The 16,797-nt window shown below is 52.7% G+C and overlaps 1 protein-coding gene across 3 annotated transcripts in view; it reads right to left on the bottom strand.

Moving 5' to 3' along the window:
• The window catches only part of RAB26 (RAB26, member RAS oncogene family), a 191,169-nt gene extending 189,756 nt beyond the window's left edge, over positions 1-1,413 (bottom strand). The window contains exon 1 of one of the 3 annotated variants that reach the window (XM_044979688.1): positions 992-1,413. In XM_044979688.1, the coding sequence (XP_044835623.1) occupies positions 992-1,225 (234 nt within the window). In that variant the 5' untranslated portion in view covers positions 1,226-1,413. The remainder of the gene's footprint in view (positions 1-991) is intronic. The other 2 variants (XM_044979689.1, XM_044979690.1) reach the window with 2 other exon arrangements.
• Between the last annotated feature and the right edge of the window lie 15,384 nt (positions 1,414-16,797).

Raw genomic sequence — 16,797 nt, 5'->3', positions numbered from 1 at the left:
CTCGGTCCCAGCCTCGCCTTCCCACCCGTCTCCGACCCTGCCCAGCCTCCCTGGGAGCAAAGTTGGCGCGGAGACTCCGGGCTGGGAAGCCGTGCGGATCCCCTCCCTTTCCCCGAGCCTCCCCTGACCCATCGCCAGGGGCCTGACCGCCGGGTGGGGGGGGAGAGATCTCTGGAGTGGTTCATTTAACATGTCCAGCCACCCCGCCGCCATTCCCCCTTGGAGATGTTCCCCCCGCTCCCCTTCTCTGCAGCCACGGCCTGACCCTCTGCAAGCTACTCCCGGACGGCCCCGAGTGCACCCCACTTTCCGGCACCCCGCGCAGGGCTCTCCCCCGCGGCTGGGCCGTGTGCCAGGACATCCTGGCCTCGGGCTGCCTACAGCCTACTCCTCAACCCCGCTGGCCTCTCCTGGTCTCTGGGGCTGCCGGGTCGTTCCTGTAGCCCCCCTGCGCCCCCAAACAGCCCGCGCCAACCAACGCCGGGCCCCTGCGCCTTAAAACTTGGGGGGGCGGCCCGGTCCCCGCGACTTGCGTCGGGCTCTCCCCGTGGGCCAGCGCGCTCCAAGCTCCGGGGCCAAACTCTCCCACTCATATCGCCCTGGGGCCCTCCGACCCCTCGGGTCTCCGACCCCTTCGAATCTGTGCGCGCCGGGACCCGCCCCGCAGCAGCGGGTCCGTGCCCTCCGGGCTCCCCTCCCCAGCCCCGGGCTCGGCGCGCTCCTGCCCGGCGCCACCCTCCCCAGCCGGGCCAGCCCCGGGCTCGGCGCGCCCCTGCCCGGCACCCTGGTTCCCTCCAAGCATCCTAGTCCTCCCCCCAAACTTTGCGGGCTGCGCGCCCTGGCCCAGCGCCCCGGGGTCCCCTCCCCAACCCCTGGCTCGGTGCGTCCCTCCCGGTATCCGCCTGGCTCCCTCGCCAGCCCCGGGCTCCGCGCGCCCCTCCCGGCGCCGCCGGGTCCCGCCCGGGGGTCGCTGCCCCGGTGCTGCCCTTACCTTGAAGGCCACGTCGTAGAACTCGCCGCTGCTGCTCAGGGAGGGCCGGCTGGGCAGCACCGCCCCGTTGAGGGGCAGCTCCGGGCGGGGGCGGGGGCGGCGGCTGCCCCCCTTGGCTCCGGCCGCCGCCGCCGCCCCGCCGGCCGGGCCGCTCTCGGCGGCGGCGGGGGGCAGCGCGGAGGCGGGCGGGGGGCTGCTCCCCCCCTTGCTCTTGAGGGTTTTCTTCCTGGACATGCCCCGGCCGGGCAGCGCCAGCTCCCGGGGCCGGCTCGGGTGCGCTGGGGCGGCGGGAGCGGCGCGTTCAGCGCGCAGCCCGGGGCAGCCACCTGCCGGGGAGCGGGCGCAGCATCCCGGCCCCGGCCCCAGCCCCGGCGCGTCCCCCGGCGGCCGCTCTGCCCCGGCTGGCGCCGGGCAGCCTCCCGCTGACGGGCACCTCCGGCAGCCACTGGGAGCGCCCGAGTCCGGGCAGGCGTCCAATGGCAGCCGGGCAGGGGCGGGACCCAGCCCCGGGGCTCCAGCGGCAACGCGCCCCGCCGGGGCAGGGAGCCGGGCGGCTATTGGGGGTGGGGGGGTCGCTGCGCGCTGACCCGCCTCCCTCCCTCGCTCGGTCGCTCCGGCTCTGCCTGCGAGCGCGGCGACAAAAGTTACTGCGCGCCTCGCTGCGCTGCCTCTCGGAGGGGAAAATGCCCCTGGTCCGGGCGGGCTCCCCCCGGGGGCGCAGTGGAGCGAGGCTGCGTTTGCACCCCCCCCCGAGCCGCGCGTGCTGCCTGTGCACCCCCCCCCCGAGCTGCGCGTGCTGCCTGTGCACCCCCCCAGCCGCGCGTGCTGCCTGTGCACCTCCCCGAGCCGCGCGTGCTGCCTGTGCACCCCCACGCCCCCCCAGCCGCGCGTGCTGCCTGTGCACCCCCCCGAGCCGCGCGTGCTGCCTGTGTACCCCCACGCCCCCCCCCGAGCCGCGCGTGCTGCCTGTGCACCCCCCGAGCCGCGCGTGCTGCCTGTGCACCCCCCCGAGCCGCGCGTGCTGCCTGTGCACCCCCCCGAGCCGCGCGTGCTGCCTGTGCACCCCCCCGAGCCGGTGGTGCTGCCTGTGCACCCCCCCCCCGAGCCGCGCGTGCTGCCTTTGCACCCCCACACCGAGCCGCGCGTGCTGCCTTTGCACCCCCACGCCCCCCCCAACCAAGCTTTGGCACGTGCTGCCTTTGCACACCGCAGTTGTAGGCCTGAGCTTCAAAGGAAGGTTGGAAAGCTCCAAGCCTCTGGTAATTGGCTGAGCCTTAATCAGTGGGCGGGGCATTCACTCAGGCCAGGGCTTTATAAAGCAGCACACAAGCGACCAGGGGTTGCTAACAGGGAGTTTTGTAAGGGGGGGTCCCTTATCAGTCCTATCTGTTCCCCTGTAGTCCCCTTAAAACCTATAATCCAAATCACATTTCAAAACCTCTTTTCTTTAAACCACCCTTCCATTAACTAGGAGACAATGCAGGCAGAAGCCCAGCAGCAGAGTGGGGGCTATCCTGTTTATTGCGCTGAGTGTAGCATGTATGATTACCTGCCCTGTGGGTGGGTGGCGTATGTGTGCAGTCGGTGCAAGGAGCTCCTGGCCCTCAGAGACCATGTACGGACTTTGGAGGCCAGGGTGGCGGAACTGGAGGAGCTAAGAGAGGCAGAGAGGTATGCTGATGAGGCTTTCCGGGACACTAGAATTGTCCCACCTCCGGTCAGACAGCCCCTGTGCTGTTGAGGAGGAAGAACGGCCCAGGGAAGCAGAACAATCAATGGGAGCAGAGGGAAACCTTCCCGTAGTTGGGACCCTCCTTCCAGATGGTGCTGGGGTTGCCTCTCGCACTGAGGTTGCCTCTCCGGGGGAAGGAACTCCAGTTTCTAGGAAAAGGCAGGTGTTAGTAATGGGAGATTCGATTATTAGAAACATAGATAGCTGGGTTTGTGATGACCGGGAGAACCGTACGGTGACTTGCCTGCCTGGTGCGAAGGTTGCGGATCTCTCGAGGCATCTAGATAGACTTATGTGTAGTGCTGGGGAGGAGCCAGTGGTCGTGGTACATGTACGTACCAATGAGATAGGGAAGGGTAGGAGAGAGGTCCTGGAAGCCAAATTTAGGCTGCTAGGGAAGAGACTGAAATTCAGGACCTCTATGGTGGCATTCTCAGAAATGTTCCCAGTTCCACGGGCAGGGTAGGCAGGCAGAGCTTCAGAGTCTCAACGCGTGGATGAGACGATGGTGTAGAGAGGAGGGATTTACGTTCATTAGGAACTGGGGAAACTTCTGGGATGGGAGGAGCCTATATAGGAGAGATGGGGTCCACCTAAACCAAAGTGGAACCAGACTGCTGGCACTAAACATTCAAAAGGTTGTAGAGCAGTTTTTAAACTAGAAGATGGGGGAAAGCCGACTGCTGCAGAGGAGCATGTGGATCGGACACAGACTTCTCTTAGGGGAGAGTCTGATGATAGAGAATCTCCAGGTTATAGTCAGGAGCAGAGGACGGAAGAGGATAATGTAAGGGCCGGATCAGATGATAAACAGTCACATAAAAATAATCTGGCACATCAGAAAAGGACAAATCTGAGGAACTGTCACAGATTGCAGTGTCACTAGAGGAGGTTTTGGAATTAATTGATAAACTCAACATTAACAAGTCACCGGGACAAGATGGCATTCACCCAAGAGTTCTGAAATAACTCAAATGTGAAGTTGCTGAACTATTAACTAAGGTTTGTAACCTGTCCTTTAAATCGGCTTCGGTACCCAATGACTGGAAGTTAGCTAATGTAACGCCAATATTTAAAAAGGGCTCTAGAGGTGATCCTGGCAATTACAGACCGGTAAGTCTAACGTCGGTACCGGGCAAATTAGTCGAAACAATAGTTAAAAATAAAATTGTCAGACACACAGAAAAACAAACTGTTGAGCAATAGTCAACATGGTTTCTGTAAAGGGAAATCATGTCTTACTAATCTATTAGAGTTCTTTGAAGGGGTCAACAAACATGTGGACAAGGGGGATCCAGTGGATATAGTGTACTTAGATTTCCAGAAAACCTTTGACAAGGTCCCTCACCAAAGGCTCTTACGTAAATTAAGCTGTCATGGGATAAAAGGGAAGGTCCTTTCATGGATTGAGAACTGGTTAAAGGACAGGGAACAAAGGGTAGGAATTAATGGTAAATTCTCAGAATGGAGAGGGGTAACTAGTGGTGTTCCCCAAGGGTCAGTCCTAGGACCAATCCTATTCAATTTATTCATAAATGATCTGGAGAAAGGGGTAAACAGTGAGGTGGCAAAGTTTGCAGATGATACTAAACTACTCAAGATAGTTAAGACCAAAGCAGATTGTGAAGAACTTCAAAAAGATCTCACAAAACTAAGCGATTGGGCAACAAAATGGCAAATGAAATTTAATGTGGATAAATGTAAAGTAATGCACCTTGGAAAAAATAACCCCAACTATACATACAATATGATGGGGGCTAATTTAGCTACAACAAGTCAGGAAAAAGATCTTGGAGTCATCGTGGACAGTTCTCTGAAGATGTCCACGCAGTGTGCAGAGGCAGTCAAAAAAGCAAACAGGATGTTAGGAATCATTAAAAAGGGGATAGAGAATAAGACTGAGAATATATTATTGCCCTTATATAAATCCATGGTACGCCCACATCTCGAATACTGTGTACAGATGTGGTCTCCTCACCTCAAAAAAGATATTCTAGCACTAGAAAAGGTTCAGAAAAGGGCAACTAAAATGATTCGGGGTTTGGAGAGGGTCCCATATGAGGAAAGATTAAAGAGGCTAGGACTCTTCAGCTTGGAAAAGAGAAGACTAAGGGGGGATATGACAGAGGTATATAAAATCATGAGTGATGTTGAGAAAGTGGATAAGGAAAAGTTATTTACTTATTCCCATAATACAAGAACTAGGGGTCACCAAATGAAATTAATAGGCAGCAAGTTTAAAACAAATAAAAGGAAGTTCTTCTTCACACAGCGCACAGTCAACCTGTGGAACTCCTTACCTGAGGAGGTTGTGAAGGCTAGGACTATAACAAAGTTTAAAAGGGAACTGGATAAATTCATGGTGGCTAAATCCATAAATGGCTATTAGCCAGGATGGGTAAAGAATGGTGTCCCTAGCCTCTGTTTGTCAGAGGGTGGAGATGGATGACAGGAGAGAGATCACTTGATCATTGCCTGTTAGGTTCACTCCCTCTGGGGCACCTGGCATTGGCCACTGTCGGTAGACAGGATACTGGGCTAGATGGACCTTTGGTCTGACCCGGTACGACCATTCTTATGTTCTTAGGCACCCCCACGCCCCCCAGAGAGCCGCACGTGCTGCCTGAACTCTCCCAGGGAACAGGGCATGATCCATTGACACCCCCCACCCCTCCGGAAAACAAGGCATAGAATGACATTAACCCCCACGCCCCGAAAGTAACACGGATCTCCTTCCACCACTAGAGCATGCAGCCCCCGGGAGCAGTGCATCCTACACTGACTTCCACACCCTGCCGCCGAGAGCAGCCCAGATTGCCTCCCCCCTGCATGTAACACCCCACCCCGGCAGGCACACGTGGGTCCTTCCACACGGGTTGAGCAACATGGGGCTTCATTCAAATCCTCCCGAGGAAACACTCAATCCCTAGCTAACGTCACTCCTAAAGCCAACTCCAGGGGTGGTGAGACACCGGCTGGGGGGGCGGGGGGGCTGCAGAGATGGGGCTGGGATTGGTCTGCCCGGGGGCGGGGTCCTGCAGGTGAAACAGCCCGGAATCAGAGAGCCGGAGTCTCTTGGTCTCCAAAGGGCGCAGCTGTGTTTGTTTTACTGTTACAGTCCAGCAGGCGAAGGATGCCGCAGCGCCGGGTCCGACAGATGGATCAAGAGTCCGACGGGATGGGAGCGGCAGCCGGGTTTGCAATTGCCCTGCAATCCCCAGCCTGCTTTGAGATCCGCTTGGCTTCACACTGGCACCTGCCTCCCTGTGGGCGGGCGCTGGAATGTAAACGCGCTCAGGCTCTAGCGCTGGGGTGGACAGACTGGGGCAGGGGCCTTCTGTACTGATTCGCTGAGGGGATTTTAGGACCAAGCCGGGGCTGCGGGCAGCATATCACCCAGGAAGGGGGAGGAAAAGTCCCAGAGCTGGGGCTCCTAAGCCATTCTCACTGTCCATAAATGTAACCTGTGAATATTGGTGGAGGAGAGGCCATTCTTGCTCCAGGGACAATAATTATTTGGGGTGACATTTCTTTTTCAAATGGCAACCTGCCCGATGTCCAGTGTGCCCTGGGTCTCTGATTATTACCTGTAAAGCCTTGTTTCTCTCCCTCTCTCCTTTTGACAGTGCAACTGAACTGTCAGCTGCAGAACTCAAGCTGAGCCCTGCTGAAGCCAGTGTGTGCAGCCCTCCTGACACATTTCCAGCCCTTGGAAAAGAGGCTGTTGGCACAGTTGGTCCCGCTGCACGTTCCCATCCCCAGCAGCAGCCAGCCAGTTACTCTAGTGAAAGGGTGACTGGACAGACAAGGATGATGCAAATAAGCAACAGAGCTTCCATTAGTGCTGGATCAGGCCACCAGGGGCTGATGGGTCAAGAGCAACAGTGGCAGGCAGGTGAATTGGAGTTTAGTGCAAGCTTTGGGCCCGATCCTGCAAAGTGCCGAACCCAGACATCTCCCCATCAAAGGGGCTGACCCTGCTCTCCTTGCAATCAATGGGAAGTTTGTCCCTGGCTGCCGTGGGAGCAGACACCTGAGCTGGCCTTTACAGGATAGATTTTCAAGAAGGCTCAGCCCCAGACACGCTGAACCCTTCTGATCATCTTGCCTCCAGCAGCAGGCATTGAGGGTGCTTGCCACATCACAGGATGAGGGCCCCGCTGTGTGACCTTGGGAAAATCACTTCTCTTGTTGCCTCAGTTTCTCCCTCTGTGAAATGTGGAGGATGGTACTAGCCTCACCGCCCACAGCTGGTGTGAGGCTCCAATCACTGGTATGTTTAGAGCACTGTAAGATCCTGGGATGGAAAGGGATGAACTGACTGTCCAAAACAGCCCTTTGTGGGACCATTTCCAGCAACCATATTCTGTTTAATTGTTTCTTAGATCACTCCACGTGGAGGCTTCCCAATGGGGAGCAGACCACTCCTTGTTCATTGCAATTATTTATCATAAACAAGACAGAGAAACTGGGAACTCTGAGCACCGTATCTCTGTGTATTCCTGTGCAATGAACCCCCACCCTCACCCCCCTTTAATTCTGGTGAGAAGGAAAGCCACGAGCTGACCCGTTCAGGGTTTCATCACTGAAGTACTTGGTATTGGATTCGCTGCCCTTATCTTAGCAGCCTCAGCAAAAGCTTTTAATACGGATCCCTCCCTGGCCCATCCAATTCTCGGTCACACTGAAGATTTGATTGTGAGAGGTCACTGGAGGTCAAGGCCATAAGGAAAAGGCAGCACCAGAGTTAGCTGTGGAGCCTTAGTATTTCTGGAACAGTTCCTGTGTGTGGCCTCCTCTGCACAGCAGCTATCCCACAGCAAAGTAGCCAGGGGTACAATCAGGTACTGCAGGAAGCTTCCACCCCAGCTGGCCCATAGCATGGGGATGCTACTCCCCACTCCGCTCCGCCCCCCCAGCCTGCTTCAGCCCCAGTGCAGCAGGAAGCAGCAGGAGGAATGATTCCATGCTGCAGGTAGCGAGTGGAGAAGGGGCAGGCGGGGAAGTGAGTGATCATGGCCTATGTTTCAGAGATCTGTGTGCAAGGTAGCACACCGGTGGGCTAAGTTCTTAAAGAGGGGGCAGGAAATGCAATGTCGTGTTAATGCATACAAATCCTTAGACCATACACAGCACAGTTCACCTTTAAGCACATTGAGCCTGAACCCAGAAATCTTACCTGAGTAATCCTTGCTCACAGAGGCTCACTGAACTCAAATGAATTATGTGAGCAAAGGATTGCAGGATCAGGCCCTTTAACACTCATAACGCCCCGGGAGGAGAGCAAAATAACTAATACCAGGAGGGAACTGAAAATTAGGTCATTTAGCCAAGGCCACAACGGATGCTATGATAGAGCTGGGATGAGAAACCAGGCATTCCTGGTTCCCAGGCTTGTGATCAGACCAATAGACTATGTCTCTTCCCAGCCTGGAAGGTAGGACACAGGACAGCAAAGCACATCGGTAGAAATTAGCGGCACCAGCAGCCCACGGAGAAAAGTGGTCCGGAGCCTCATCTCTGTAATATCTGTGTGGTCCACACTCCAGCAAGTACATGTTCCTGTTGTCTCAGCTGCAGGAGAGGAAAATGTAAATCTACCTGACTGGCTTCACAAGCTTAAACAAACAAAGATAGCAGCTTCTCACAGTCACATCAGATGAACACTCCTGCAACTGGGGCAGTGAGTTAGCAAGAGCAGCGAAGGTGGAAGCACTGAAGCCGTCTCATGTTTTACTCTTGCCTTTTCCCCTTACCAGAGGTGGGGAGCTCCATAGCCAGGGGTGGCTTTGTTACAGACTTCCCACATCAGGAGCCCAGGCCTGAGGCTCATAACCCAGGAGCAGCCTAAGTGCATTACTGGCTACCCCAGCCATGTAACAGATCACCTGGAACTTTTCCTAGAAGCCACTATTGCAAGCATTGGTCAAACAAGGATTGGTAAAGTTGTCAAGACACGAGAGCAGATTGCTGGGAGCTTTCAATGTGTTTGTTCAATCATTCTTGGTCTCGCTAGATGACAAAGACCTATGACATAACTGACCATCTGTAATTAACTAGTAGTGTGTGTGTGGTGGACAGTACAATCTTCTAGCAAAAGTGAAGCATTCTGTTCAAGAAAAATCCTGGGGGGAAATGCAGCTCAGTCTTCCAGGCTAGAGGGATGCATATGCTGGACCTCACCAGAGTTGCCAGACGTTCCGTAATGGTTGCATGTTACGATAGCCTTCACTTCTGTGTCACTGGATCAAAAATGCAGCCTAGTTCAGGAAAACACATGGCACCTTTCTAGTGTAACAGGAGAGGAAACAATCAACAAATATGCTGGAATAAAGACGAAGCTGAAGAAGAAATTTCATGCATCTTCCTGGAAGGACTTTAAATGCAGTGGGCTTTGGACTGAGCCCTCAAAAGCAGCTTTCAGCAGCCCCTTTGGGGCTTTTCCTTTCGTTTCGAAGGTCGCGCCCCATATTTGGTATTTTTGCCTTTGCCAGGCTGAGGTGCAGCAACATCCCCTCAAATGTAAAGCAGGGCACTGCCAAAATACCTTTGTAAAAGGCAGGATTTTAGGCAAACTAGAGAGCGGGGCAACAACAGCTCCCAAGCAAAGATTTTGATAAGTCCAACACTCCTGCCTGCTTCATCTCCTGACCAGCACAGAGGCGCATCGCATTGTGAGGGTGCCCCCTTGAGGCCAGCTGCACATAACAATCACAGTATTGAGCGTACCAGCGAAGTCTCTCGTGTGAGCTAAAATATTCATTGGCTCCTTTATTAAACAGTTAATTAGCAAGTGCCACCTGCTGACTGCGTGGCATTCCATCACCTCTGGCACAAGTGGGGAGCTGCTCCCGACATAGCTTTAGCAGAGACATGCACTGGATGGAGAGCTGCTGATTAATACTTTGGGAACGGACAACTGTTCTGTCCACACACAAGCACAAACAAAAGGATTTTAAAGCCAATTGTTTCCCTTAATGTGTATAATTCTCCACATACCCATTCTTCTGAGCCATGACCACAGGGACGTGTGGAAAAAGAGAACCGATCTCCTTCCTTCCCGCCCTGATGTTGCGGAGTGTGGTACTTCCCAGCTGGATAGCTTCAAGGACAATCTATTCCCATCAAACACATCTGTACACGGCACTGGCTGCACAGTCTTGAGACGTATTCATTTTCTTGGTTGCTGGCCAAGGCACCAGAGGTGGCTGTAACGGCGTTCACGGTGTAAGCGTAACACAGGCTTCTCCCCGAGATCTCGAACAACACCCTTCAGTCCTGCTCTGAGGTTCCCTTCTCGTCCTTAATTCTCTCACTGCTTTGCTAGTGACCTGCTCTCACTCGGCGAGTCCAGGCCCAGCCCCCACCCTCTCAGACTCTTCTCCGCCCCAACCTCCCTCTAACCTGCCGCTCCCCCTATTAGCCCAGGCCTGGCTGTTCTGTACAATCCCGACCTTCAGCACCACTTGCTATTGGAGCCTGGGGCAATCTCTCACTTTTCCTTTTTCTAAGCTGGGAACGAGTGGCCTAGAGGTCAGAGGGCCCATAGCCCATCCTGCCAGCCCAGAGCAAGTCAGTCCTGCCACACACAAGAATTAAAGGATTTACTGGCACATTCCTTGTTATTGTCAAATGTATTCTCTAGAGGTGAGCAAGTCACCTCTTAGACAGTCCGTATTACCCTGCATTTCTACGCGCCCGCCTAGATAGCCTCACATGGCCAGATCCTGCAAGCCAGGCTCACGTGAGTCAACGGGTCTCGCGGTGCTGGGCTCTTACCGATCCAAACCCCGCTGAGGTCAGTGCAGACTTTCCACTGGCTGCCGTAGGCTTTGGATCAGCCCCGTAAGCCTTTGGCAGAACCTACGCGCTACAGCTTCTGGCGAGCGTTTCACACAGAGAAGTGATGCTACATGCTAGCCCCATCGTCCAACAAATGCTTTATAAAAAGAAACCCGGGCCCCTTTCTATGCAGTAGAGTATTTTCTGGCTGTAAACAAACCTGATACCTTTTCACAGCTGACCTCTCTGCAGAGAGAGTTCAGCTCTCCAGGTAATTCATTGTTTATACACCTTGTTGCAACATGCCACAGGCACTGCCAAGAGCCCACACACCCAGTGAATGTAATTCCTGACTCCAGTTTTCCTCTCGCTGCTCCCTCCTGATTTCCTTTCTATAAGCTCTGGTGCAATTCTTGGAACCACAAGACCTTGTACTTGCTGACAATGCTTCTTGCTCATAGGCTGCATTTTCCAAGTTCAATTTCACGTCTGTAAAAATCTGGGAGGGATTTTGTGGGTTTTACAAATCCATCCTATTACATCCTTTGCATTTTGGGGCAGGCCAGAAGCTTTGCACAGAACTGAGCTGGTAACTGGCGGCAGCAAGCTGTTAACATGACTGCAAGCTCATTTGCTGAGGAATCACTGACAATTTCATTTCCTCTGACATTACAAGGGGTTTGCACGTGTCAGCAAGTACCATGTGAACTTCTTTGTTAAACCTGAGTGTGGAAGGGGAATTTAATTCTTCCAAAGGGGCTGAAATGACACGACTTCCTTTTGATCACACAAGTGGGGAGATTAGACCCGGGAGTTGCAGAAGTTAGAGTTGGGAAGGAGAAAACCAGACCATTCCCCTCGACGAGGTAAGCCAGCGCCCAGCCCTATGATCTCTAGTGCTCTGCCCCGTCTAACTGCACATGTCCCGTCCACCACTTCCCTTGGGATCCTGTTCTGCTACAGTCTTAGGGCCAAATGCATCCCTGGCTCCACTGGAATGAGATCAGGGATAAATATAGCCGAATTCAGCTCATTGTCAGGACTCTTTCCCACTAACCAGCCTTTTCTTGATTTCATAGAATCATAGAATCATAGAACTTAAGATCAGAAGGGACCATTATGATCATCTAGTCTGACCTCCCGCAAAATGCAGGCCACAAAAGCTGACCCACCCACTCTTGAAATAATTCTCTCCCTTGACTCAGCTGTTGAAGTCCCCAAATCCTGGTTTAAAGACTTCAAGTAGCAGGTAATCCTCCAGCTAGCGACCCCTGCCCCATGCTGCGGAGGAAGGTGAAAAACCTCCAGGGCCACTGCCAATCTACCCTGGAGGAAAATTCCTTCCTGACCACAAATATGGCGATCAGCTGAACCCCGAGCATGCGGGCAAGACTCTCCAGCCAGACACTCAGGAAAAAGACTTTCAATATCCCAACATTGACTCTCCGTACTAATTACCAGTGGCAGCACGTTATTGACCTATTGACTAAATAGTGTTATCCTATCAAACCATTCCCTCCATAAATTTATCAAGCTTAATCTTAAAGCCAGAGAGGTCCTTCGCCCCCACTGTTTCCCTCGGTAGGCTGTTCCAGAATTTCACTCCCCTGATGGTTAGAAACCTTCGTATAATTTCAAGCCTAAAATTTCATCCCACTGCTCCTATTTCCAGAGGTCTCTTTGGTAGGCAGTGAGCATGGCTAGGCCTGGGACTCAGGAAACCCGGGTTATATTCTCTGCTCTGTCCTACACTTACTTTGTGACATTAGCCAGTCAATTAATTTCTTTGCGCCTCACTGTCCCCAGCTGTGAAATGGGGATAATGGTTTTACCTGCCATTGTGAATGGCTTTGAGAGCTAGCAGGCTTGTCATTCAGAGAAGTGCTAGGAACGCAACCCGTGGACCATTCTGTAGCGAACAGGCTCTCTTCCTTCTGGCAATTAGCAATTGAATTGAAACTTTCTGGCCAAAATGTAAGAGACGGGTTAAAAGGCTGCCCTGAGCTGCAGGACTTAAAGTCATTAAGGTCAATGGGAGCTAGGTGCCTAAGTCACTTAGGCACTTTTGTAAGACCCTCTCGGCTTCTCTCTGCATCTTTAGGTTCCCCAATAAATGTGTTAATGTAGCCCTTGATCTATTCATCCGTCACTTAGGTTCAGCTTTGCAAAGGAGCCCATTGAAATTCAATGAGAGCTGGGACTGGGACCAGCCTGAGGAGAGTTTGTAAATAAAAGCTAATTTTCTAACCTGGCTCTCACAAAGCAACAGCCAGAGTGAACTCTGCTGGCCTAACCGGTGCATCCTCCCGTAGTGTGTGGTGATGAAGATGAATTGGGAGCAGCTTCCATAAATCAGAATCAAGGTCTGTAAGACAAGCAAGTTCATTGAGTCTGCCAGGCGGATGAGAGCGCTAAGTCATATTCCAGAAGGAACATGTTCTTCTCATGCAGCAATTTTTTAAATGTGCCTTGATATATATGTGTATGTCTAGGGGTGTATAAATGCCCAGAGATGTGTGTAAGGTGATGTGCATTGGTACCTGTGTATAGCAGTGCATATGCATGACGACATGAATTTAGCAGGGTGCCTGTGCAGAGGTAAGGTGGGGAAGGGGGTTAGTTTTCTAGCACTCTAGCATCTTGATGATACAAAGTTCTTTGTCTCTTCTCCTTGGAAATGCAGCAGCCCACACAGTTCTGAGCTGCCGTTATTCTTCTCCATTGATTGTTCCTCCCCCTTTCCATCCCACTGCTCACTTCCCTTTCACACTTCAATCTCATTTCCTTTGTCAGTGTCACTCTGGTTTTTCATTGAAATTCCTCAAACATCAGCTCCTCAAGCACAGCCCATCAATTATTTTCAGGCAGGAATTGACTGTTTTCTTTTTGCAGCTGTGAATGTTTAAATTCCAAAATTTTGCTGGAAGATCTGTCCTGTTTATTCCCTTTCCTATTTTGTCAGGTCAATCCAAGCCTCCTTCCTTTGTCTCTGTTTTAATTTCTGTCTCCCTCATACACACAGGGTCCCTGTGGTTTGGATCTTAGGGTCCTTGGCTTATTTCTATCATCAGTCTTGAAGGGCAGCTTCTCCCTACAAGCTCCCCCACCACTACTTTGTCCTTAGCAGTATCTGCCGGGTTATCTTTGGAGCACGGATACATGGATAATCAGAGGGGTTTAGTGAACATCTCAGACTACTTGGGGTGGAAAGCAGAGGGGGGTTGATTGCCAAGTCTTCCTTTCCTGGCATTTAGACACATATTTTGTTTGCAAGGCAAATTCTATTTTAAAAAAGCAACAACATGTGTCTGTAGCCAAGGAGAAAGGGCTTTCAGCTCTGCTGAGCACCTGCAGCTCCAGCTGACTTCACTTGGAGCTGAGGGTGCTTGGCCCCCGCTGAGAATCAGGCCTATGGTGTCAATACAGAACCACGCCAGAGCTGGCTGGCACAGGTGGCTGCCTGAGATGGAGGATGCAGACTGGGTCCTCCCAGGAGGATTCTCCTGCCACCAACTCATTGCGTTTTGTTACTCTCTTCCCCAACCCCAGTCTCCTCCCTTTATTATTTCTCGCCTGCCGTACACAGAATCCAAGCCCAGGAACGTTTGGGTTTTCAAACTTTCAACCCACCAACTTCCAGTCGCGCTCACCTGCCCCTGGTATTGTGTTTCCAGGCTAGATTTTTTCCCCCAGGCACACGTCTGGATGTTTTCGTTCCCCCTTCGCCACCTGCTCTGACCCTGGCGGTAGAGCACACGGGGTGCACTAAGCATTAAACCAACACTCCTGCTCGGACCAATATTCAGTTCTTCTTTGGGCAGCTTTTGAAATGAATCACTGGGTTCTCCAGCCTCTTCCTAATAGATAAAAGCATCTGCCTCAAAACTGGCCCCTTCCTGGCTGCAGAGCGGCCGGGGACTGGCGAGGTCATGGAGCCTGAACTCCCCTCACCCCAGCTCAGGATGGAGGTATGCGAGTACGACAGCTGCTTCCTAGCACTCTCAGAGCCCTCGCTCTCCATGGCTGCTGTGGAATCTGCCCGCACTAAACCAGCTCCCCCTTTCAGAGCTGCACTGCAGTGGGACAAGCTTCTCCGGCAGGAAGAATCAGCCAAGTCCTGGGCTACAATTGTTGCACTGATTTAGCTATGTAACTTGGGGGGGTAATTTTTTTACCAGTATAGTTAAACCGGTACAACGCCCAGTGTGGATGCAGCTATATGCCACTATCCAGGTACCGTATTCTCCTACATTCAGAAGAATAAGCTGTCTCGGTAAAAGCACCTTTATACCAGTATAATTGCATCCATTCCAGGGATTTCCATTGCTTTAACTAGAGCGGTAGTCTAACGTGTGTGGAGACAAGCTCTTAAGGAAAAACCTACTACTCCTGTCCCATCCAACCCTGAAACAAACTAAAAATGGCTTGGACTCAGCTAGCCATCCCTAGCTTTTCTAGAGTGCGTTTCATCTGTTGATCTCAAAGGACTTTACAAAGAAGGCCAGTGGCATTATCCCCCTTTTACAGATGGGGAAACTGAGGCACGGAGCCATGACGTGATTTACCCATGGCCAGCCAGAGGGCTAGTGACAGAGCCAGGAATAGAATCCAGATCTCCTGAGTTCCAGTCCAATGCGGTATCCACTAGGCAACACCACCCCTCATAGGGCCCGATCCTGCAAAATGTTTACTCACATAAATAGTCCTAATGAGCCATGAAAGAGCTTGCAGCTGGATTAACGGTTCCCTGAATCATTACTCTTTGCCTGAACCGTGGGCCTGTGTCTTGTGCCACCATTTAGGGCTTGTCTGGATTAGGGATATGTGCACCAGTGGAACCACCGCCGTGTATTTGTACTGGAGCAAAGACACTGCCCCAACCCCAGCCCATTCTGCACCACAGCAGCACGTCTACACTGGAAACTGCACCGGAGGCGCTACAGCACCTTGGTCTGTAACTGGACTCACACCAGTGTCTAAAATGTAGGCACCACCGTGCTTAGTGTCGCAATGCTCAAGTCCCTTGTGATCTGGGCCTTCATTCCTTGCTATAATGTGTCCTAAGAACCATCCATCTCTCTCGATAAACACCGTCTCCAGCTGCCACTCAAGCACAAGGAGGGCCCCGCCCTAGGATTCTGCAAGAGAATCTAGCGAAAGGAAATGTCAGGGAGGCGACGAGACGCCGGAGCTTAGATCTCCACCAGTGACAGCCTGTGTAAAGAAATAGGCGGTTGCTTGATATTTATCACTGTGGGATGAGAGTCACAAGGGCTGGGGTTGGGATTCAGATGTGCTGTGATCTAACCCTGGTTCTGCCACAGACTCCCTGTGTGGTCACAGAATTTCACCTCCCCGTGCCTCGGTTTCCCCCTCTGTGAAATGGTGGTGATGATATTGACCTACCTATTAAATAGTTGCATGTCCTGATTACTGCAGACATTACTCCTCTGAGCAATCCACTCCTCCTGTCAATCACTATAGCATCTAGGTGCCTAGATTTCAGAGGGACCGCTCAGGGGAGTAAGGATTACTCATGTGAGTAAAGGCCAAACGATCTTATCCACAGATTGTGTCCCCTGTAGAAACGACTCGTCATTCAACAGGAAATCCTGCACGTAATGGCAGGAGCATACTGGAGATGACAGGGGTGCGGCAGAGCCCCCCCCACATTTGGAGTCTCTGCATCAAGACTGAGGGTCTCCCGCTGTAAAAGACCCACTCCGGCTCAGAGAATAGTTATTGGGCTGGAGGCAGGAACCGCTGGGTGGGGTCCTCTGGCCTGTGAGGCAGGAGGTCAGAGTACATGATCATAAGGGTCCTTTCTGGCCTTCTCGTCTGTGAGAAGTGCAAGGTAGGGGGGCGATCCAGCACTCACAGCAGGGAACACCAGCTCTGCTGCACTCACAGCTAGGAGGATATGCAGCTGAGTGCTCTGTGCTCAGTGACTACAAGGGGCTCTCAGCATCTCACATGCTCGTGCTCTTAGAGCCTAGAGATTAGTAATGCCACAAACTGCAAATGGAAGCTCTGGCTGGGTTTTCCGATCAGAAGGAGCTGAGTTCTAGCCAAGCTGTCAAAGTTCCACGCTGCTATGGCACGAAGCGCAGCAACAGCCATGAAGTCCTATCATAAATGACCACAGCTTTGTTCCAGTCTAAATGCATAATTCCCTAAGGGTGCAGGGAATGATGTTGCAGAGGGTAGGTCTGTGTTTTTGACACAGAAAAACAAGCTAGCCACAAGGCAAAGGGTAAAGTAGCCTCTACCAGCAGCTCTGAGGTAAGGGCTT

Source organism: Mauremys mutica, chromosome 11 (assembly GCF_020497125.1).
Source record: "Mauremys mutica isolate MM-2020 ecotype Southern chromosome 11, ASM2049712v1, whole genome shotgun sequence".
Lineage (NCBI taxonomy): Eukaryota > Metazoa > Chordata > Testudines > Geoemydidae > Mauremys > Mauremys mutica.
The sequence above is the reverse complement of the archived record's forward strand: the minus strand, read 5'-3'. Positions and strand labels throughout refer to the sequence as shown.